We start from the raw sequence: 17,715 nt of genomic DNA on the forward strand, positions 1-17,715 counted from the left end.
CTGACTATAGTGTAGACATGCACACCTTTGATTAATTTCGCAGATTGTGCCTCAGATCTCTGAGAACTAATGCAAAAATAATAAGTGTCCAGCTTTGTAACATTTTCCAGACAGTCAATCTTTTAGCAGAGTAACAAGTTTACTAACTGCATCCTTCTTGGCTGTCTTAAATTACTTCAGTATTCAAAATGTCCTTCCTCAGCTTCCACTGTGAAATATGGGAAATCAGGAAAGTAGCTGTTTCTAATCCAATTGTTTCAAAGTCCATTCTGAAATCTGTACCCTGCCGAATCAATGGCAAAACTCCAACAAACTGAAGAGGAGCCCAGATTTTATAGATGATCTGGAATAAAGGAGTGATTTTTCAGGCTTTCACAATAAGTATTTAACTTTTTTGTAGCACTGCATAAATAAGCTGCATATTAAAAGATCTTGGCATTCTTTTACTGGTAGCATTTTTCTGGTGTCTAGTCAGGGCAATGAAAACGATTAAGGGATGGAGCATCTCTCTAACAAGGACAGACTGAGAGCTGGGTCTGCTCAGCCTCAAGAAGAGATGGCTGAGAAGGGACCTGCTCACTGTCTATCAGTATCTGGAGGGAGGATGTCAGAGTATGGAGCCAGGCTCCTCTTGGTAATGCCAAGCAAGAGGACAGGAGGCAATGTGATATAACACCCCGGAACATGAGGAAAAACTCCTTTTCTGTGTGAGTGACCAAGAAGTTGTGGAGTCTCCCTCACCGGATTTGTTCAAGAACCATCTGAACACAGTCTTGTTCCCTGGGATGGCCCTGCCTGAGCACGGAGGTTGGACCAGACCCACTGTGGTCCCTTCCAACTTTGCCTGTTCTGTGTGATTCTGTGATTCTGTGATTATGCTTAGTATTCTGCCAGTTTACTAGAGATGAGCTCCAAAAGTACATAAAAATGTCAGGCCTTATGTTAACAGAGCTTGGAAAACATACTCTGGCTAAGGAAGATGTAGCTGGTTTTGTAAATGAAGTCTCAATCTACTGGAATATATTTGCTATGAATGAACACTATCATTGTGCTTTATTTGAATTAAAAATCTAATGGAAATAGATCCCCAAAACTAGAAGTTTTGAGTTGTTTCACTAAATATTGCTTAAATATTTTCTACTGCATTTGCCATGTTGTATTATTATTAATCTGCTGTTAGCAAGATCAAGTGACCTCCTTTTTGCAAAAAACATCAGGCTCTTGTTTCTAAAGCATCAATTACACTGCAGATAAGTATCACTGCCCCATTTTATAGACATCGTAACAAAGAGGGGAAAGCATCTTTTTCAAGGCCAGGAGCTCATGTGTTCTCTGTCTTAGTAGAGCTTAGTATGCAGTAGGTCATGCAGCTTCCAGCTGGATGCTGGTGATTAGGTGTTTTTATAGCAAGCTCTTTGTAATTCTTAATTTTTCCTAAGGTAAAGAATTGGTGCTTGGCTTTAACATCTATAAAATGCTAAAGCTGTTAAAACACAGTTTTTGTTGTATGTCATCCAATTTACAGTTGGGAAACGGTAAAATTTGCTTAAATTGAAAACATATGTTGTGCTGGAAGTAGGTAACAGAATTGCCACCTTTGCATATTTGAGCTCCATGCCTTTTCTGCAATTTACAAAATAATAAACTGAAGTAACAAAGATATTTTAGCCATTATAGATAATTTTATTTGGTGAGATAAGAATCTTCATGCTAGAGCTGGACAGGAAACATTTTTCATATCTTGTAAAAGCTTTCATGTTTTCCTGTTTGAAATCAGGTGAACCTAGAGGCTACTAAAATGTGATATGAAAGAAGCTCCTCACCCATCCCAGCTTAGCATAAGAGAAAGGTCCTCCTTCAGGTTATGAGATGCTTGGCTTAGAGAACATTGTACTTTCTGATTTTCACCAGAAACTTCATACTTTATAACTGTTAAAAGCATTTTAATGGAAAAAGAAATTAAAAAAAAAAAAAAAAAAGAAGTTTTAAATTTACTTGTTTTTGTTGATTAAAAAAATGCGTTTCAAAATTTCTGTCAAACACACCTTTATATTTTCAGCAAACATGCTGTGGCTGAGATATGTCTCCTAAGAGACTTTAGGCTGAGAGATTTTCTTACTCTCTCCACTCAGAAATGGGTATGTTTTTTGATATTTACTTATGAATCACAACCAGCCACCCTTAAAATGTGGATTCAGAATGTGCTGGGAGAAAAGCTTGTGACAATGTAACACAATTTCTCCACTGTTGTCCTTCCCCTTTCTTCTTTCTCTGCTACTGTCTCACTGTACTTGTTAGGTGTCTAAAGGAAAGGGTTTGCATTTATCTTCAAACCAATGTGTCTTAGGCATTTTATTTTGTTCTGCTGTGTGTTAAATTTTTCTTTTAAACCTTCACTCTTACCCTCCAGAATTTCTTTCTGTTTTACTTGACTGTTTTCTTCCTGTCATCTTTTCCTTTTTTCTTTCTATTTGTGACTATCATTGCCTTTGGGATGGGAAATGGCTGCAAGCCAAAAGCCAGAGAGCAATCATAAAAAGCTATCAAAGGATGAGTAAAAGATGAGAGTAAATATGATAGTGTTGTCCTCTGAAAGTGTAATTACAGCACCTACCTGCCTTGCCTGGCTATAGACAAGGATATCTTTGGGACTGCTGGAAGGAAAAAAATGTATACTCTGTTCAGACAGATACATGACCCATTCTGAATGACCACTAGTTAAATTTCAGGCACATGGAGGAAAATACTCTGAACTTTGAACCCATACCTGGTTCTCCAGCTGAAGGGGGACAGACAGGAACTTGTGAGAAGACCTGACAAGACTTGGATCAGATAACAGATTTTTTTTTCATTAAATAATTCTTCGCCTATAGTGCTAGAAACTTTGCATTGTTGAAAAAATATGATGACAGAAAACACTTCAAGTACACTAATAATCACCTTCTCTCATTGCCCTAGAGTTTAAACAAGCTTCTGTTAAAGTGAACCCATTTGCTGAACAAAAATTGCTTATCTTTTTGTTGCATTGTTCTCATGTTATTGTTATCATAGTTGTTGCCATTATAATTAGTCCCATTGCTTCTGCTCTTGTGCCCCAGACATGATAAAAATCAGATGCTCTTTAAGAATTCCTGTTGTAAGAAATGTACAAATCAACCTCAGAATGGGTCCCCTTTCTCCTTCCTCTGAGTTTTATTCCCATATATATTTCAGATCCATACCTCAAGGACACCCCTGACCTTTTATAGCCAAAAGTTTCAACCTTAACAACTAAGCTAGGTTAGTATTGATAGATCACAATGGACAAGAATACTGGTGTATCATGAGCCTGTGTATAATGTATTTTCATGTAAAATTCTATTAATGTTTATGTCATGCCATCTTCTTTGTTATATATTTGTAGCATTGCCTAAACCACTGGATTTCTAATCTGTGGTTAAGAAGTCTGGATAACAACACCAGAATAACAATTTTACAACATGTTTGAGGTTCAAATGCCAGATATATTCCTTTAAAATCTACCAACCACTACATAAAAACTGTTTGGGGCACTGCTGGAATGCAAAGTGTATAGTTGATTTACTGTACTAGGAGAAAAATTGGATCTGCCTCTTCTATATATAACTCATTACAATTTGCTTTCCCATGGTGAGGCAGAAGTAACTGAATAAGAGTATTATCCTCTGACTGTGTCTGTGGAATAAACCAGTGTCTTAACACACTTGTGCTTGCCTTAAGAGGCCAGTATAGGGATCTAGTAGTGTTATGAGCTTAATATAGTTAGTCTTTTCAAAAAATCACGTCAGAATGTATTCACCATGTCGAGGAACATTTTGACATGATCTCATGCTGGAAGCAGCTGCTTGATTAGAGTGACTTTGGAAGAAGTTTGTCTGTGTTCTGCTTCAATACATTCCTTCTTTTTTCATCATTATGCTAGAGGTGTGCTTCGACTGCAAAGACCAGATCTGTATTCAAACTTCTTCAAAGTTGGGGAGTGTTTGATGTCTAAGGGCAAATGAAGGTTCTGTACAAAATAAGGTTGCAGGCAAAGGCATGTAGCAATTACTTTGAGATGCAAGATGAGAGTTCCTTGAAAAACATTGATGCTCTTGTTCTTTACTTTGTTTATGGCTCTAGGGATGAGTTTCAAGTGGCAAAAGAGTGGAAACAGGCCAGGATATGTCTCTGTTGGACACTTGCTGTCCCAGATGTTCTTTCAAAGCTCTTTGTTTATATATGTCTATGTCTGATTTTCTGCCACAGCAAAAAAAAAAGTATTCCCAGAGAAAGCAAATTTTCTCACAGTCTCTGGAGGCAAAATCAATGCAGTGCATCAGACTGTGGCTTTGAAGTCCCAGCACAGGCTGGAGAATGAGCTTGAAGCAGAATTGATACACGGACTGGACGAGAGGTCAAATACTTGAATCCTGCTGGCTGCAGCTCTTGCTGCTGACACTGAAGGAGTGGCAGGTTTGTGGCAGGAGGTGGTGGCACTGGCTGCAAAGAGCCAGAGGAGGCTGTGCAGAGCCCCTGGCAGCTGGAAGAAGCCTTGAGGAAAGGAAGAAGTCCTAAAGGGACTTCCAAGACAGACACAAACAAGACAATAAAGGATGCAGGATATTATATACTGTCTTACATATATATACTTATATACAGTATTATACTGAGATAAGTCTCACTGTGATTCAGCTTTATCTATCTTCCTTTACATCCTTGGCATGCACAAATTTAGCTGATTTTACTCAGTTTCATATTAGTAATTTAAGGAATCTGGGCTGCTCAGCTTCTTTTTCCTTCCTGAGGCCCTCTTCTTTCTCTCCATTATGCTCATGTCTTGGTTTAGATAGACAGGTATCTTCCATGGAAGATTAGCATCTCCCTTGGAATGTAAGCCCCCCCCTCGCCCCTCCCCCTTTCCAAATTATTACAAATTTACAATTAAAAGGCTGTCAGGCAAAGATTTTGGGAATAGGTATAGCAGTTCTTTACTAGGGCTATTAAAAATACAAATGTGGTAGTACAAAAGAATAAGCAAATGATCAAACAAGAAATTCTAGGAAGCCCTGACAGAGTCAGAAATACAACCTGATGCCCTGTTGGTCAGTGTGTTGGGAAAAGTCCAAAGTCAGCCCTCCTGGAGTGGCAGATGTGGTTCTGTTGGAAGCAGAGATGATCCTGTGGAGCCAAGAGTCTAGAGGTAGGTCTGGTCTTTCTTTGGGAGTCCCGTGGGAACACTGGATGACTGGTGACACTTGTGGCTCCTTTTTATCTGGGTGAAAATGATTTGGCTCCTCTCCCTGGTAGAGCATCTCATAATAGGATGATGAAATGTGTCATGTCATTGGTGAGCTTTAATGGTCCATTAACAGAAGATATTCCCATGGGGGTAGTAGAAGAGTGAACAGAGATAAGAAACAATGCCCCACCCAGTTTTAACAGCTGGCTTGTTATCAGACAAGGCAGTTACCCCCTCCCTTCTGGAGTTACAATAGATAAAGAAAAATCGCCCCAACTGGGTTTCAACAAATGGAATAGGATAAACATTTTTTTTTGGTTACAAAACCCAAGACAGCCCATGTCTCTTGGACTGGGGACCCCAGAACTGGACACACTACTCCAGCTATGACCTCACCTGTTTTGAAAAAAATAGGGAAGATCACCATCCCAACTTGCTGGCCATACTTTTCACAATGCAACCCAGGATAGCATTAGCCTTCTTTGCTGCAAGAGTACATTGCTGGCTCATCCTGTCTTGTTGGGAGTTGTGCTAAAGACCCATTTCCCTGCTGACTTCTTACTGGCCATAGCTAGAGCACATCACCAGACATTGCTGCCTGATCGCTCAGGAGAAGCTTTGTTCCCCAGAAAGCTGCCCAGGTGTTTCTGGAGAGCATGCCCAGCTCTGCCATGCTGACAGGCATGGCAGAAACTGCAGCCTTTGCCAGGATTTGAGCTCAAAGACTGAGTCTCTGCTTCCTAATGGAACATTGTGGACCTCCTGGACTGTGAACAAAGGCAGAGAGCTCCACTGTGCATGCCTGCTTAGCTGGCCCCAGGTATGGCAGAGCAGAACAGCTTCACCTGTATATGCCAGGAAGGCTTGTGAAGATCCCAGTTTTATGCACAAGCTAGCTCACAGGTTTTGTGTACGAATTGCACATTAGTCATGCTCCTTGGGTGTTGGTACCTGAGAATGGGATTAGCTGTGGTCCCCATCAAAAGCATGGAGCACTAAAATAGTTCCACATGGCACAACATAGCCCCGAGTGACAAAGCATGCATTATTTTCCTCTCCCAGAGTGTCTGGAACAAGCCATACTGAATGATGTGTCACATATTAAGAACAACTTTATTTTTATCCTAATGGAATTCCAGGAAGCTAACTCCAGTGCCCTCACACTGACTGAAAATGCATGATGTGTCCTAATAGCTACAGGCAGGACAAGGCAAGTATGTAAAAGGGACATTTAATTAGTTGTTCCATAAGGAACTGAAGTGTTGTTACATAAATGGTATGTTTCTGACAGGCTTGAAGGTATTTAATGATTTATAACACTAGAAGAATTTTGATATATTCAGTCTAGAAAGACTGTGAAGTTTATGAGACAGATAATTTTAAGTTTCTTTAGTGATGTTTATTTGAATTTAAACTAAATTCAAGAGAGAACCATGTTGCATGTCATCTTAGCCTTTAAGCAAGTCCCTATAGTTGTATATAGTTCCTATATATGAATAGGACAATACCTCCAGGTTCAAATTCTTTTGGTTGCAACATTCAGTCCCGCAAAAAAAGTAGAAACCAACATTTTAATAAGATGGTACAGTTGTTCTAATTCACGTTTTAGAATAATTGCTATTGATTATCATGTGCAGTGCAACACCCACAGAAGCTTACTCAGTGGCAAGGCCCCATTATTCTCAACATGCTGCAGTTGGATCTTGCTCTGTCTGCATGAGTCAGACAAAACGTGTTTGTGTTTGAGCAATTTGCAGTGTGTTAAGGTGAGTGTGAAGATACTTTGTTCGTCTGACCGACAACATTTGGCACCATTTACTGAACTCTGCTGTTGTGTCTTCGATTTCCAACTACATGTGGTTAATACAAGTCTTTCTTGAAATACAGGATTTCTACTGGTGCCCAGCAGCCTCCTTAGAGTGCCAATTAGAACCTCAAAACATGTGACTGAGGAGAGATTTTTCCCAAATGCACCAGAAGTGTCTGATACTCCCGTGGTGGTGAAAGGAACTGAGAGGGAACCAGGAAAAACAGAGTTTGAAAATTAAAATCAACCCAGTGGCCAAAACATTTTTCCAAATTTCATAAATAATTTAATCTGGTAAGCTTCTCCAGTCAGATGAGTAAAATATTATACAACACTATTTTCTTGTCTTTTGGAAAGCAGTGAACAGAAGCAGTTACAGTTCGTAAACCAAAATCTATCTAAAGTTTGGTTCTTAAACCAAAATCTATCTAAATATCCAAAATTTTCATACAGAAATGAACATCTTAGGTGTTGTGATACAAAACAATGTAATTGCACCAAAATATTTTAGATATTTAAATGTCAGAACTAGGAGGTACTAAACACAATTAATAATACAATAATATTTTCTGAAGGAAAAAATGAAAAGGTGAAAGAAAAAAAAAATAGCTAACATAATAATAAGGCTTAGCTTTTAGCAGCTGTTTTATGTCTTCAAACCATTGCTGAATTATTAACTAATTGATACCAGATCCTGCACATGCTAGCTCAGTGCAGATTCATGGGGAGGAAGCCAGCAGAGTGCTATTGTTGGCTGGGTAGGTAGACAAATGTTGCAATGTGAGTGGTAGGAAGTAGTAATGTTACCATATACAGCACAGTACCAGGCCCTTTGAGCGCTGGTTCTAGGAGTAGTAACCTTGCCTTTGAAAGGATATAATTGCTCTTAAGGGGTTGCCTTACATGGAAACCAAAATGATATCAAGCTTTAATAATTAAATTATGCAGCAAGTCAGAGAAGGACAGATTTGTTCTCAATAGAACACAAGAGACTACTTGCTTTGGTGACCTAATTGCTGCAGCTTTAAAAAAAAAGAAATGATTATGATAGCTGATTAAAAGGAGCCAGGGAGCTTATTCACATTTGCCAAGAGCACACAGCAAATCAAGCTTTATGACTTGAAATGAGCTCGGTGCTTTGTCCAGATTAAATTAAGAAAGGCGGTCACTGAAGTGAGGAGTTCAGAAGAGTACTTGAGATTGGAACTATGAGAAACGAACAACAGAACTGAAATGAGAAAGGGATAAGGGAGACAGGAGCCATTTTCTTTTCCTGCCATTTATGTTCTTCAGAGGCTGGTGAGCAGAGAGAAGGGAAACTTATTCAAGAGCAAGAAACCACAACAACTCATCCTATAAAACTGCATTAAAAATGTAGTCATGGGAGTGAGTGGGCAGTGATGGGAAATCTTTGGCACACATTTAAGTGGTACTCGTGGGACTGGACACTGTCAGGGGACCTCATTTTGTTGTCTGCACGAGGGAGATGTGCCACAAAATCGAAAACAAAATCAGAAGATTCTGACACTACAGCGGTTTCTCTATAACATACCTAAGTTTTTGGAAATTTGTGGTACATTCTGTGTTTATAAAGTAGTAAAAAAATATTATTGATATAGTCCACAAAGGAGAGTCTATGCAACATTGCAGACTGCTGTGTTCTGGCAGCCTCAACCTTCCTCCCTTTGCATGGGCAGGATACCCTTGCCTGAAATAAGAAGGATTTAGGAATGGAAGTGTTGAATTCTTTTGTCTGAGGTCCACATCTGCACAAGGCACTCCTGTTTCCTCAGCTGTCAAGAGAAAAAAATTCCTCTGATCTCTCTTATGTGAGAGATCTCCAGGAGATGAAATGTTATCTAGATGTACTTTCTCCATGCTTGCTGCCAGTGAGCTTTAGGTGGCTGAAAAACAGACTTCTAAAATTCAGTTTCCCAGAGTACGTGACTCACCACAAGTGACATTGCCAAGCTGTTATGTGGACCTGGAGGCTTTTGCATTTAGTAAACAGGGGAGGGGGAAGCAGGTGAAAGCTCTTACCCTCCCGTGTCATCAGCTCATGGCTACTCTAAGGATTTGTGACAAGAAATCTTGTCACTGGGGTCCTCCATCCCTTAGCTGCTCTGCTCACCCAGGCGACACACCACAAGGGTGAAGAAGTCCCCAAAGTGGAGCTACCGAGGGGCAACCAGGCTGCAGACAAAAGGTGTGGGCAGATTTTGAGATGCAATTCCAGTTCTTCCAAAATAGTTTTCAGTTTCCTGATATGTGAACTACAGTACTTCAGATTACCTGCCCATGGCCAGTGCGAGATTGAGGATTTATCTCAAAGCATGTGTGTCCTGCTTCACCCAACCCACACAAAGGAAGCTAGAAATCTCTTCCACAATTATGTACATATGCCACCAGCAGGATATTCCCCCACTGCCATTAAATAACTTTGCTACGATTCCTGCCAAGTGGAAAATGTCTCAAGAGCATTTTTAATGGCATGCAAATACCAGCTGGCCAGGTTAAATCTCCAGTGCAAGAATACCTTTGGAAACATGAGTGTATCAGCTCTTGGCACTTAGAGAGTGGAACAGCACATGAGGCTGCTGAGAGACTCCTCTGCATCTTCCAACTTAACAGGCCATGAATGTTGCTGTGGTGCTCTGCACTAAAGATTTGTTCTGAAATGGAGTCTTGTCAAACATTTTTCACAGACCTTTCCTGAACCCGGGCTGCGTTTTTCAAAAGTGTCTATGGGAGTTTGCTGTTTCTCAAAGATGTGTAGTGGAAGTTGTTCTTTGTTCTTTTGAATGTCCCTGTATGGGCAATTTATGGCAGCTGCTTAAAAATGCCATTGAAGCTTAATCAATTAGGTGACTTGCTATGTTGAAAAATACATAAAGGAACCATGACAATTTTAATGAGGCTTTTCCATTGGTTTCTATGACTTCTTCTATTTTGTGAAATATGCTCTGTGAATTACAAATTCTTTTATTGAGAGAGGGAATCTTGGCCAGGGCCCCAAGGTTATTACTCACTGTATTCAAAGGGTACTTGGGATCTTTAATTTCCAACTGGAGAGCTGGCAGAAGGACAGTAGGTTTAACATTTCCTCTGAAGGATGACACCTCTAAAAGTGCCACACGCTGCTTATTACTGCAGTACACTGGATGGGAGCCAAAGTCCCAGTATGGGACTTGAACCCACAAGTAGTTGGCTGTGAGACAGACATGCTACCCACAGAGTCCCAATGACATCTAGTAGCATCTTAATTTAATAGAGCACTTTTTTCAATGGCAGTCTCTCATCTTGCATTTCTACAGTCTGGATCACTGAAAGTTTATTTTTCACTTCAGCATGCATTTAGGGAGAATGTCACTCTGCTTTGTTTTTCTGTATTACTTTTGGCAACTATAAACAATATACTCTTCAATAGCCGTGTCCATTTGAAAATAAACATTTTATTACCAGTTTTTCTAAGATCCTTTAAAAGTTATGGGATGAAAAGAATCTAACTTTGTTTAAAAATAAGTTGCGGACACATCTAATTAGATAGAAGATCCTGAGAGCCATGAATAATCATACCCTTTTTTTCAGATGTTTTTAAAGATGTGAAGACTGAAGGCATGGCTGGTTAATGAAGCCTCCTTTTCTGAAGCACAGCAATTTTTTCAACACAGGCATCTACCACCTAGATATTGGAAGTGCAGTAGTTTGAGTTCCCAGACATCTTTGTGGGTACTTGGTAAGAACACAATGTCAAAAACTGCCATTCTAGCTGGAAAATCCACAGCATGGAGTGAATCAGGAGGCGGTGGGGTGCTGGGAGAGGAGGAGGAGGAGGGATCTGAGCTGGGGGACAGAATGCACCTCAGGGCAGACAAAGACGGATAACACTGGGAACACTTGGGACAGAGCTTGCTCGTTCTGGCACAAAGACCCAGCACTTGTGCCAGTGGTGGAACCAAGGCTCTTCTTGTGTTTTATTTCTTGGCTCTCGATCTGCAGAAGGTTGGGCACTGATCGCCTGAGCACAGATCCAGCTTTGCAGGTGCCTGGGAATGGAGCTGAGAGAACACTGCCCCAAGCCCTCCCAGGCTGACTGCTCCTCTTGCTTAAATTAGCTTCCCAGTATCTGAGTGTTTGCATAATCCAGGATTAAACTGTGAGAGCTTTACTATGTGTTTGCCCTCCAGATCTAAAAGTTTATTTTTGACCATAGTTAATAAATAGTTAATACTCACATTTGATTAAAAGAAACCTTTACTAAGAAAAAAACAAACCCAAAGCAAAACTCATAAACTCCGTAAATATCAGAGAGATTTTTAAAAAATAAATATATATAAATAAAACATTAGTGCACTCAAGGGAAAATAATGCCATTTTGATCTCAGTTAGAAAATATATTTGTCAGCATTTAATGAAAAATATAAGCTCTTCTGTCAGGTAGCTAACAGAATTTTTAAGATTGGTGAGGATGATACTACTTCAAAAGCACAGCCAGTAAGTAATTTATCTGTTCATTTGAATACATCAGTTAGAATACAAGTTGTTCCTCACTGCAAGATGAAGCTGGTGGGATTTTTAACTAGCAAGAATTTCTCCAAGGGGTTCTCAGGCCCTGCTTGGAAACCAGTTCTCCAGTAACCTTCCAGTGGTGTCAGAGACCCCTGGCCTTGGGGGCAACCCCATGGCCTCTGAAACTCTGCATGGAGGTCTTCTCTGTAGCTATAGCTGGGATTTTTGGTCATTTTCCCTGATGTAAGCATAAAAAATGCCTACATTAATCATAGGTGTCATTCAAAGCTCCTCAAGAAAGAGACTCCTATAACTTGTGGATCCCCAAAGATCTGAGGCACCCTAGACACCAAAGCCAAGTCCAATGTAATGTTGTCTGATGGTGGTTGAGTCCAGTGCTGTAAATATGTCATGAGGTCAATGGCACTGATCTTGATAGCTAACTTTTTGATATTTGAAGTTAGATGACCTACCCTATGGTCAGTATGAAGTATTCAAAAGATGCACCCTCCCTTAGCAAACTACATTCCTGAGAAGAGCAACCTAACCTTTTAAAATCACAGTTTGTATTTCTCTGTCTTTTCTTGGCTTATTCTTGGCATTATAAACTGTTACAACAACAATGTCATCAAGGATGATCCACAAAGACAAAAAACACACTAGGAAATATTTTTAGAAGTGAAAATCATTAGTGGTGTTTTTACCTCAGGGTTGACTTGTGTTTGAAACCTGCTCTGGAGTACTGATACAACCATTAATTTCTGCAAATAATTTATAATTGATTTTGGAAGTCAAATCCACTCATTCTTTCCATCACGATTTTGAGCAACCATCAGAGCTTTGAATATGCTCAGCCACAGACTAGAGTCCTCATCCAAAAGATGATCTTTATGTGTATCCTAGACAACTAATTAAAAAGTACATTTGCCAGCAAGATTCATTATTGAGAAGTAAATCAGAGATTAGAGATTCATATAAATGTTACAAGCAGGGGGGAAAAAAACCAAAAGTAATCATGGAAAACTGCTCAACATTTACCTATGCGTATATCTGTCTATTAATTAGTTAACCAGCAATTCATACGTAATTCTCACAGCTTTAATATGGAAGCTGTTGAATGGCAGTGTGTGTATTTTAATTCCATTTTGAGGCTGTTGTGATAATACCAGTTCTCAGAAGCTCCATTCATTTAATTTTTCTGAAAGCTCTATCTTGGCATCAGGTTAGAATTTCATCTCTAATTTGGAAAAAAAACCAACCAACCAGAAGAGCAAAGAAGCAAGGACTGAAAACAGGAGTAGCATCTCAAGAATTCTAAATTATGGAAGCTAAGTAAAAAGAACCCAAAAGTTATTTCTAGTCTAAAAAGTTTATATGCTGTATTTGGACTATGAAGGAGGAACTGGTAAACTGAATGGTTTGGGACACTTCAAAGAAAAACAAAAAGTAATGAACCAGAAGGGAATATTAAACAGGGACAAACTCCTCTGCAGCATTATGCAGGTAAGGGGTATTTCCTCATTGTCATTGGCATTTGCAGTCCCTGAGTTAAATGGCTTTGAGAGCCTGCTCTGCAGTTCCAAGGCATACATTGCAAGCCATAAAAAAGGAAACACTTCCTGTAAATAAATCACAGTGTCACAAAAAGTGCAAAAATGACTGCATTTTCGCCTGCAGTGAAAAGATTCTAGTCAATGAACTAAGTTTGAAATCTGTTAAAATCAGAATTTTTCACTTCAACAGCTCTCAGTACATGCAAAGTTTTCTTGTGTGTCTTTAGAGAGACAAAATGGCCACGGGCCTAAATTGTTAACTCAGAAATTTTCACTACCATTCCTTTAACATGGTGTTCAGGTCTGTAGATCATATAATTATTTTCATTGGAAGGCACTTTTTAACATCTGGGAGTAATTTGAAAGTATGTAATCAACTTTGTCTTTTTTTTTTTCTTCTTCTTTTTCTTCTTTTTTTTTCTTTTTTTTTTCTTTTCTTTTTTTTTTTTTTTTTTTTTTTTTGAGAATATCTTCTGTTAATATTTAACCCCTAACTGATTGCGTGATTTACCAGTTTAACCCTGACCAACTTCTGAAATTTATCATCCTTGGTTGTTACTGCACAAATCTATCACAGTAACAGAACTTTTACCCAGTTCTGTCTGTGTACAATGCTGTTCTTGTCTGCGGCAGGCTGCTCCATTCATGCTGCTCTGCTGCCTTAGCAGGGCTGTCACTGAGAACAGGAATTTCCTACATGGGATGGGACGTCTTATTTTTGATTGTAAAAATCCTTTCTTGTTCAACAGTGGGTCAAATCCTGACATTTATCCCAATTTCCTACATCAAGTCTAATGTTTTCAGTCTTTAATATATGGTAGTATGTAGTATAGTGTGACTCAGAAAACTCTTAGAAGTTGATCAGATAATATAAAAAGAATTCAAAGGTGATTATTAATATGCACACTGCAATATTCCTGGGCTAAGATGCTAGGATTTTGTGGCCTCTCATAGCTTCCCAAATTTTGTCCAAGCAAATTTCAACTATTTCTCAAGACTCCAGTGGGCCCAAATCCGTGTCAGCTTTGTCTTACCCTTACTTTCCATTCACCCCTTTTCCCTCTGAGTGAACTAGGAGGTCAAAGAGGAGCTGGGGAAAAAGGCCAAAATGAACAATACAGCAATAGAAAGGGCAATATATGTCTTTTAAATAAGGCCTAGGAAAGGTCATATAGTAAAGGAGTGAGAAAAAAAAACCCCACCAAAATAAAAGGGCAGGTGCAAGCAAGAGAGCTATTAAATCAGAGATGAAATCAAATTGGGGAATAAATCAAACTATAGAGTCTAGGCAGAAGAAAAGGTTGCAGACCCTAAAAGTGCTGGGAGAGAGAATATATCAATAAAGACAAGACAAATTAGGATTTGCACACTTGTAGTGAAAGAGTGCCCAGTAGAGTATATTTTATAGGGGAGCAAGATGCATGGGGGAAATTCATCTTCTGTGTAAATAGTGAGTGTGCAGAAAAAAGACCAAAATCAGTTTGTTGCTTGATTCAGAAGGGCCAGCTCTGATTGGTTAAACATTGAGTCTCGTCGTGATGGAGGAGAGCAGGAGCCTCCACCCAGTCAGGGACCCAGTATTGATAACACTTGTGTCCAAGCAGAGACAATGGGGTTGAGAGAGTTCCCCAAACAGAAATCATGACCTAGTTATGTAGAAATTGAGTCTCTCTTTCTGCCATGCTAATACCACAGGCACTAGGGGGAATGATTTAATTCGGTTTTACCCTCAACTTTGGAAACGAAAATTTTCTGCATATTTTGGAGAGCTCTCATTCAGCTGAAGGTAAGAGCTGTGATGGTTTCATGCATGGAAGATGGATGGTTTTGCTGTTGTCTGATCCACAGAGCAGTTATTCTGTAACCATGCATATTATTGCCCCTGTAATTGCATCCATCATACCTCCTGTGAAAACAAACAAATGGGCTCCCATACTCACTTAAAACTAGATAAACAACTGTTCTTTGGCAATGTGACAGATACTTATTGCCTGCGAGTAGCCCATAACAGATAGGAAGGACAAGGATTAGGGTGGATTTGTAAACCATAAATTGTAGAAATCCACTTGGGAGTCTCCAAGCCAGACTCTTCTCTTAACTTTCCTTGACTTATGCCCATGGATAAATCTGGCCTTCTGTCGAAACTCAGTGAAACTTTGTGCTGTCTCCTTTTACTCTGTCAGTCATTTATGTGTCATAAAGGCTAGAGCTTCAGCAAATCTAAATTAGCTTGGCATTTTTTTCCTCCCCATGAAGGATGAGATATCGCATTTTCTGTGGCTGTCTATAAAAATGTACCAGATTAAATTCATTAGAAATCAGTGAAAATGCTGCAGAATCATGATTTTATTCATACTGGTTCTGAAAGAGCTGAAAACAAAATTGCTGCTTCTAAAATATGTCTATTAATACATAAAAAGAAATAAAACTTCTGCTTTCCTTTACTTTTGTCAACAATAACTGAAACTACAAAGTAATTAACCAAAATGAACCAAAATAAAAACAAAAACCCCAACGAAGCAAAAAAAAAAAAAAAAAAAAAAAAAAAAAAAAAAAAAAAAAAAATATCCCACAGCAAAACAAAACCAAAAAAATCCAGAGGATTAGTTAACATTCTAAACACTAAATTACTGCATGGGTACACAAATTCAACACTAGACCAGATGTGACATTACTCATCTAATTTACTTGGACTGTGTGGATAGTGGGAAGCCAGCAAGCTGAATGAGGAAGTCCACATACAAGCTGAAAGCCATTTAGGTCACAGAGACATTGCAGGTAGGTCTGACACAAAAAGATGAACACTCCCTCAGCTCTTTGCTGCTCTTCATCTGCCAGACAAAATGTTTGAGTGCACTTCTAAATTCAATCCAAAAAGTCACTCAGGGTTGAAACTATCACAGGTTCACCGGAGCTCTGCAGCCTGCACAACCTTACAGCAAGCAGCCCAAAGTACTAAAGACACTTTTTAAACTTGGAAATTGGGTTTTATCTGAGTAATAGCTAAAGGAATAAACTTAATATGGAGGAAGTCCAGAAGAAAATACAGTAAACTGGGAGTTTGCAAATGAACTTTCTCCTGCACTGTCTCCCGGCAAGACAGGGACGTTCTGACAAGGTTGCTATGAATATCAGTAACTCGGGGTTGTTCTGAGTTGTGACAAAATTTAGGTTTTTTTCGGTTACTCCACCAAAATTCTTTCTTTATGTGATCTCTGTTGAACCTCTGATCCCCACACTTCTCAGAGTCTGTCTCAGTGCTACAGGCTCTCTTCTTCTCTGCTGAAGTCCCTCATGTTCACCTTGCATGCATAAAAGTCCCTTTTCCTGTACCCCATTATGCTCTGTTGTCTCCTCAGAGGACTCTTCTTCAAAGTTCCTTCCAATCCAGAGCAAAAGAAGCAAGGAGGCTACTGTTGTACTTCTCTCTGAAAAAAAAAAAAAAACAAATCTGGCATGCATTAAAACATAGTTCCCATGGAGAACAACACATGTCTTCCCAGTAAGCTTGTGTCACCAAGGGAGGGGTTAATAAATTCATCCCACCAACTCTGGTCCAGTGGTAGCCTGATTCAGTTATAAACATCAATTACCTGATGCTTAACACTTCCTGCCTTTCAGGGGTCCAACTCCTATCTGCACACCCAGGTCTTTGGGGAGGCTCCAGCCCCTCTCCACATGTGGCCTCTCAACTTTCATCTTCCAGTTCAGAATTAGGTTTGGAAACTCTTGGGCTTGTGCACCCTAAATCGGATGCTCTGGAAAAGATGACATTTTCCTGAAGGTGAGACAACCCATCTGATCTGCATTTAAATGTGTTAAACAGACTTCACATCACATTTTCCTTGGGCAGGATGATTATTTCTGACCAGCTGGGAGCCATTGGGAGCTGCCGCATCTGCACGGCTGCCTCCAGAAGTATATCTCTGTTGCTTTGGCCAATCTGTGTCTAATTTTCCCCCACGTCTCCCTGTAAACAAGCATTGCTTTGATTAATCTGTACATAATTTTCCTGTATCTCTCCCTGTAAACAAGCATTGCATTTCAGTTTAACAACAGCCTTAGTAGTGATGAGCATAAAATATAGCAGAATGAAACAGAACAGCAGGGTGGCAGGAGCAGAAAAAAGCTACCTGGAAAATCTGAGACATGGTCTGACCACTGGTTCATGTTTCCTGACTTTAAAACAGGATAGGCAGGAAAGAGCATATGCATCCAATGGGACTAGAGGAGGCAGAGTCAAACTAATAAAATTAAGGCAGAAATGGAACAAATGGTAAAGATGTCACATGGATAGGGCATTGTGAGAGCACTAAAAGAAATAAAGGACTGGAAAGGATGTTGTTTCTCCTCAGATGCAGTCATTGCAACCAAGAGCAGATTTAGTGACAAATGACCAGAAGCAATATCATCTTTTCCCTTTTTTTCTACATGTTGTGACCTGTGTGATAATAGTTTATTCTTCTAAGTCACAGCAGCTCAGGCTTACATCCGTTCCTGTTCCAGGAAGGCAAAACATAAATGAATAATGAAGCTTTCCAGAAGCAGGGTGTCAGTGCAGATCTAGTTCTGAAAAGGATCCAGCTTCTTGGGGAAGTTACCTAACA

General features: G+C 39.5%; 1 protein-coding gene across 5 annotated transcripts in view; it reads right to left on the reverse strand.

Annotated features, from left to right (window-relative positions):
• Window positions 1-16,171: 16,171 nt before the first annotated feature.
• LOC310909217 (uncharacterized protein) overlaps window positions 16,172-17,715 on the reverse strand; it is a 110,279-nt gene continuing 108,735 nt past the window's right edge. For 4 of the 5 annotated variants that reach the window (XM_083860814.1, XM_083860811.1, XM_083860812.1 and 1 more), the window contains exon 6: window positions 16,172-16,866. In XM_083860814.1, coding sequence (XP_083716940.1) covers window positions 16,822-16,866 — 45 coding nt within the window. In that variant the 3' untranslated portion in view covers window positions 16,172-16,821. The remainder of the gene's footprint in view (window positions 16,867-17,715) is intronic. The other variant, XR_014590034.1, reaches the window with a different exon arrangement.

The sequence above is a fragment of the Zosterops lateralis genome (assembly GCF_965231275.1).
Source record: "Zosterops lateralis genome assembly, chromosome: 1".
Taxonomy (NCBI): domain Eukaryota; kingdom Metazoa; phylum Chordata; class Aves; order Passeriformes; family Zosteropidae; genus Zosterops; species Zosterops lateralis.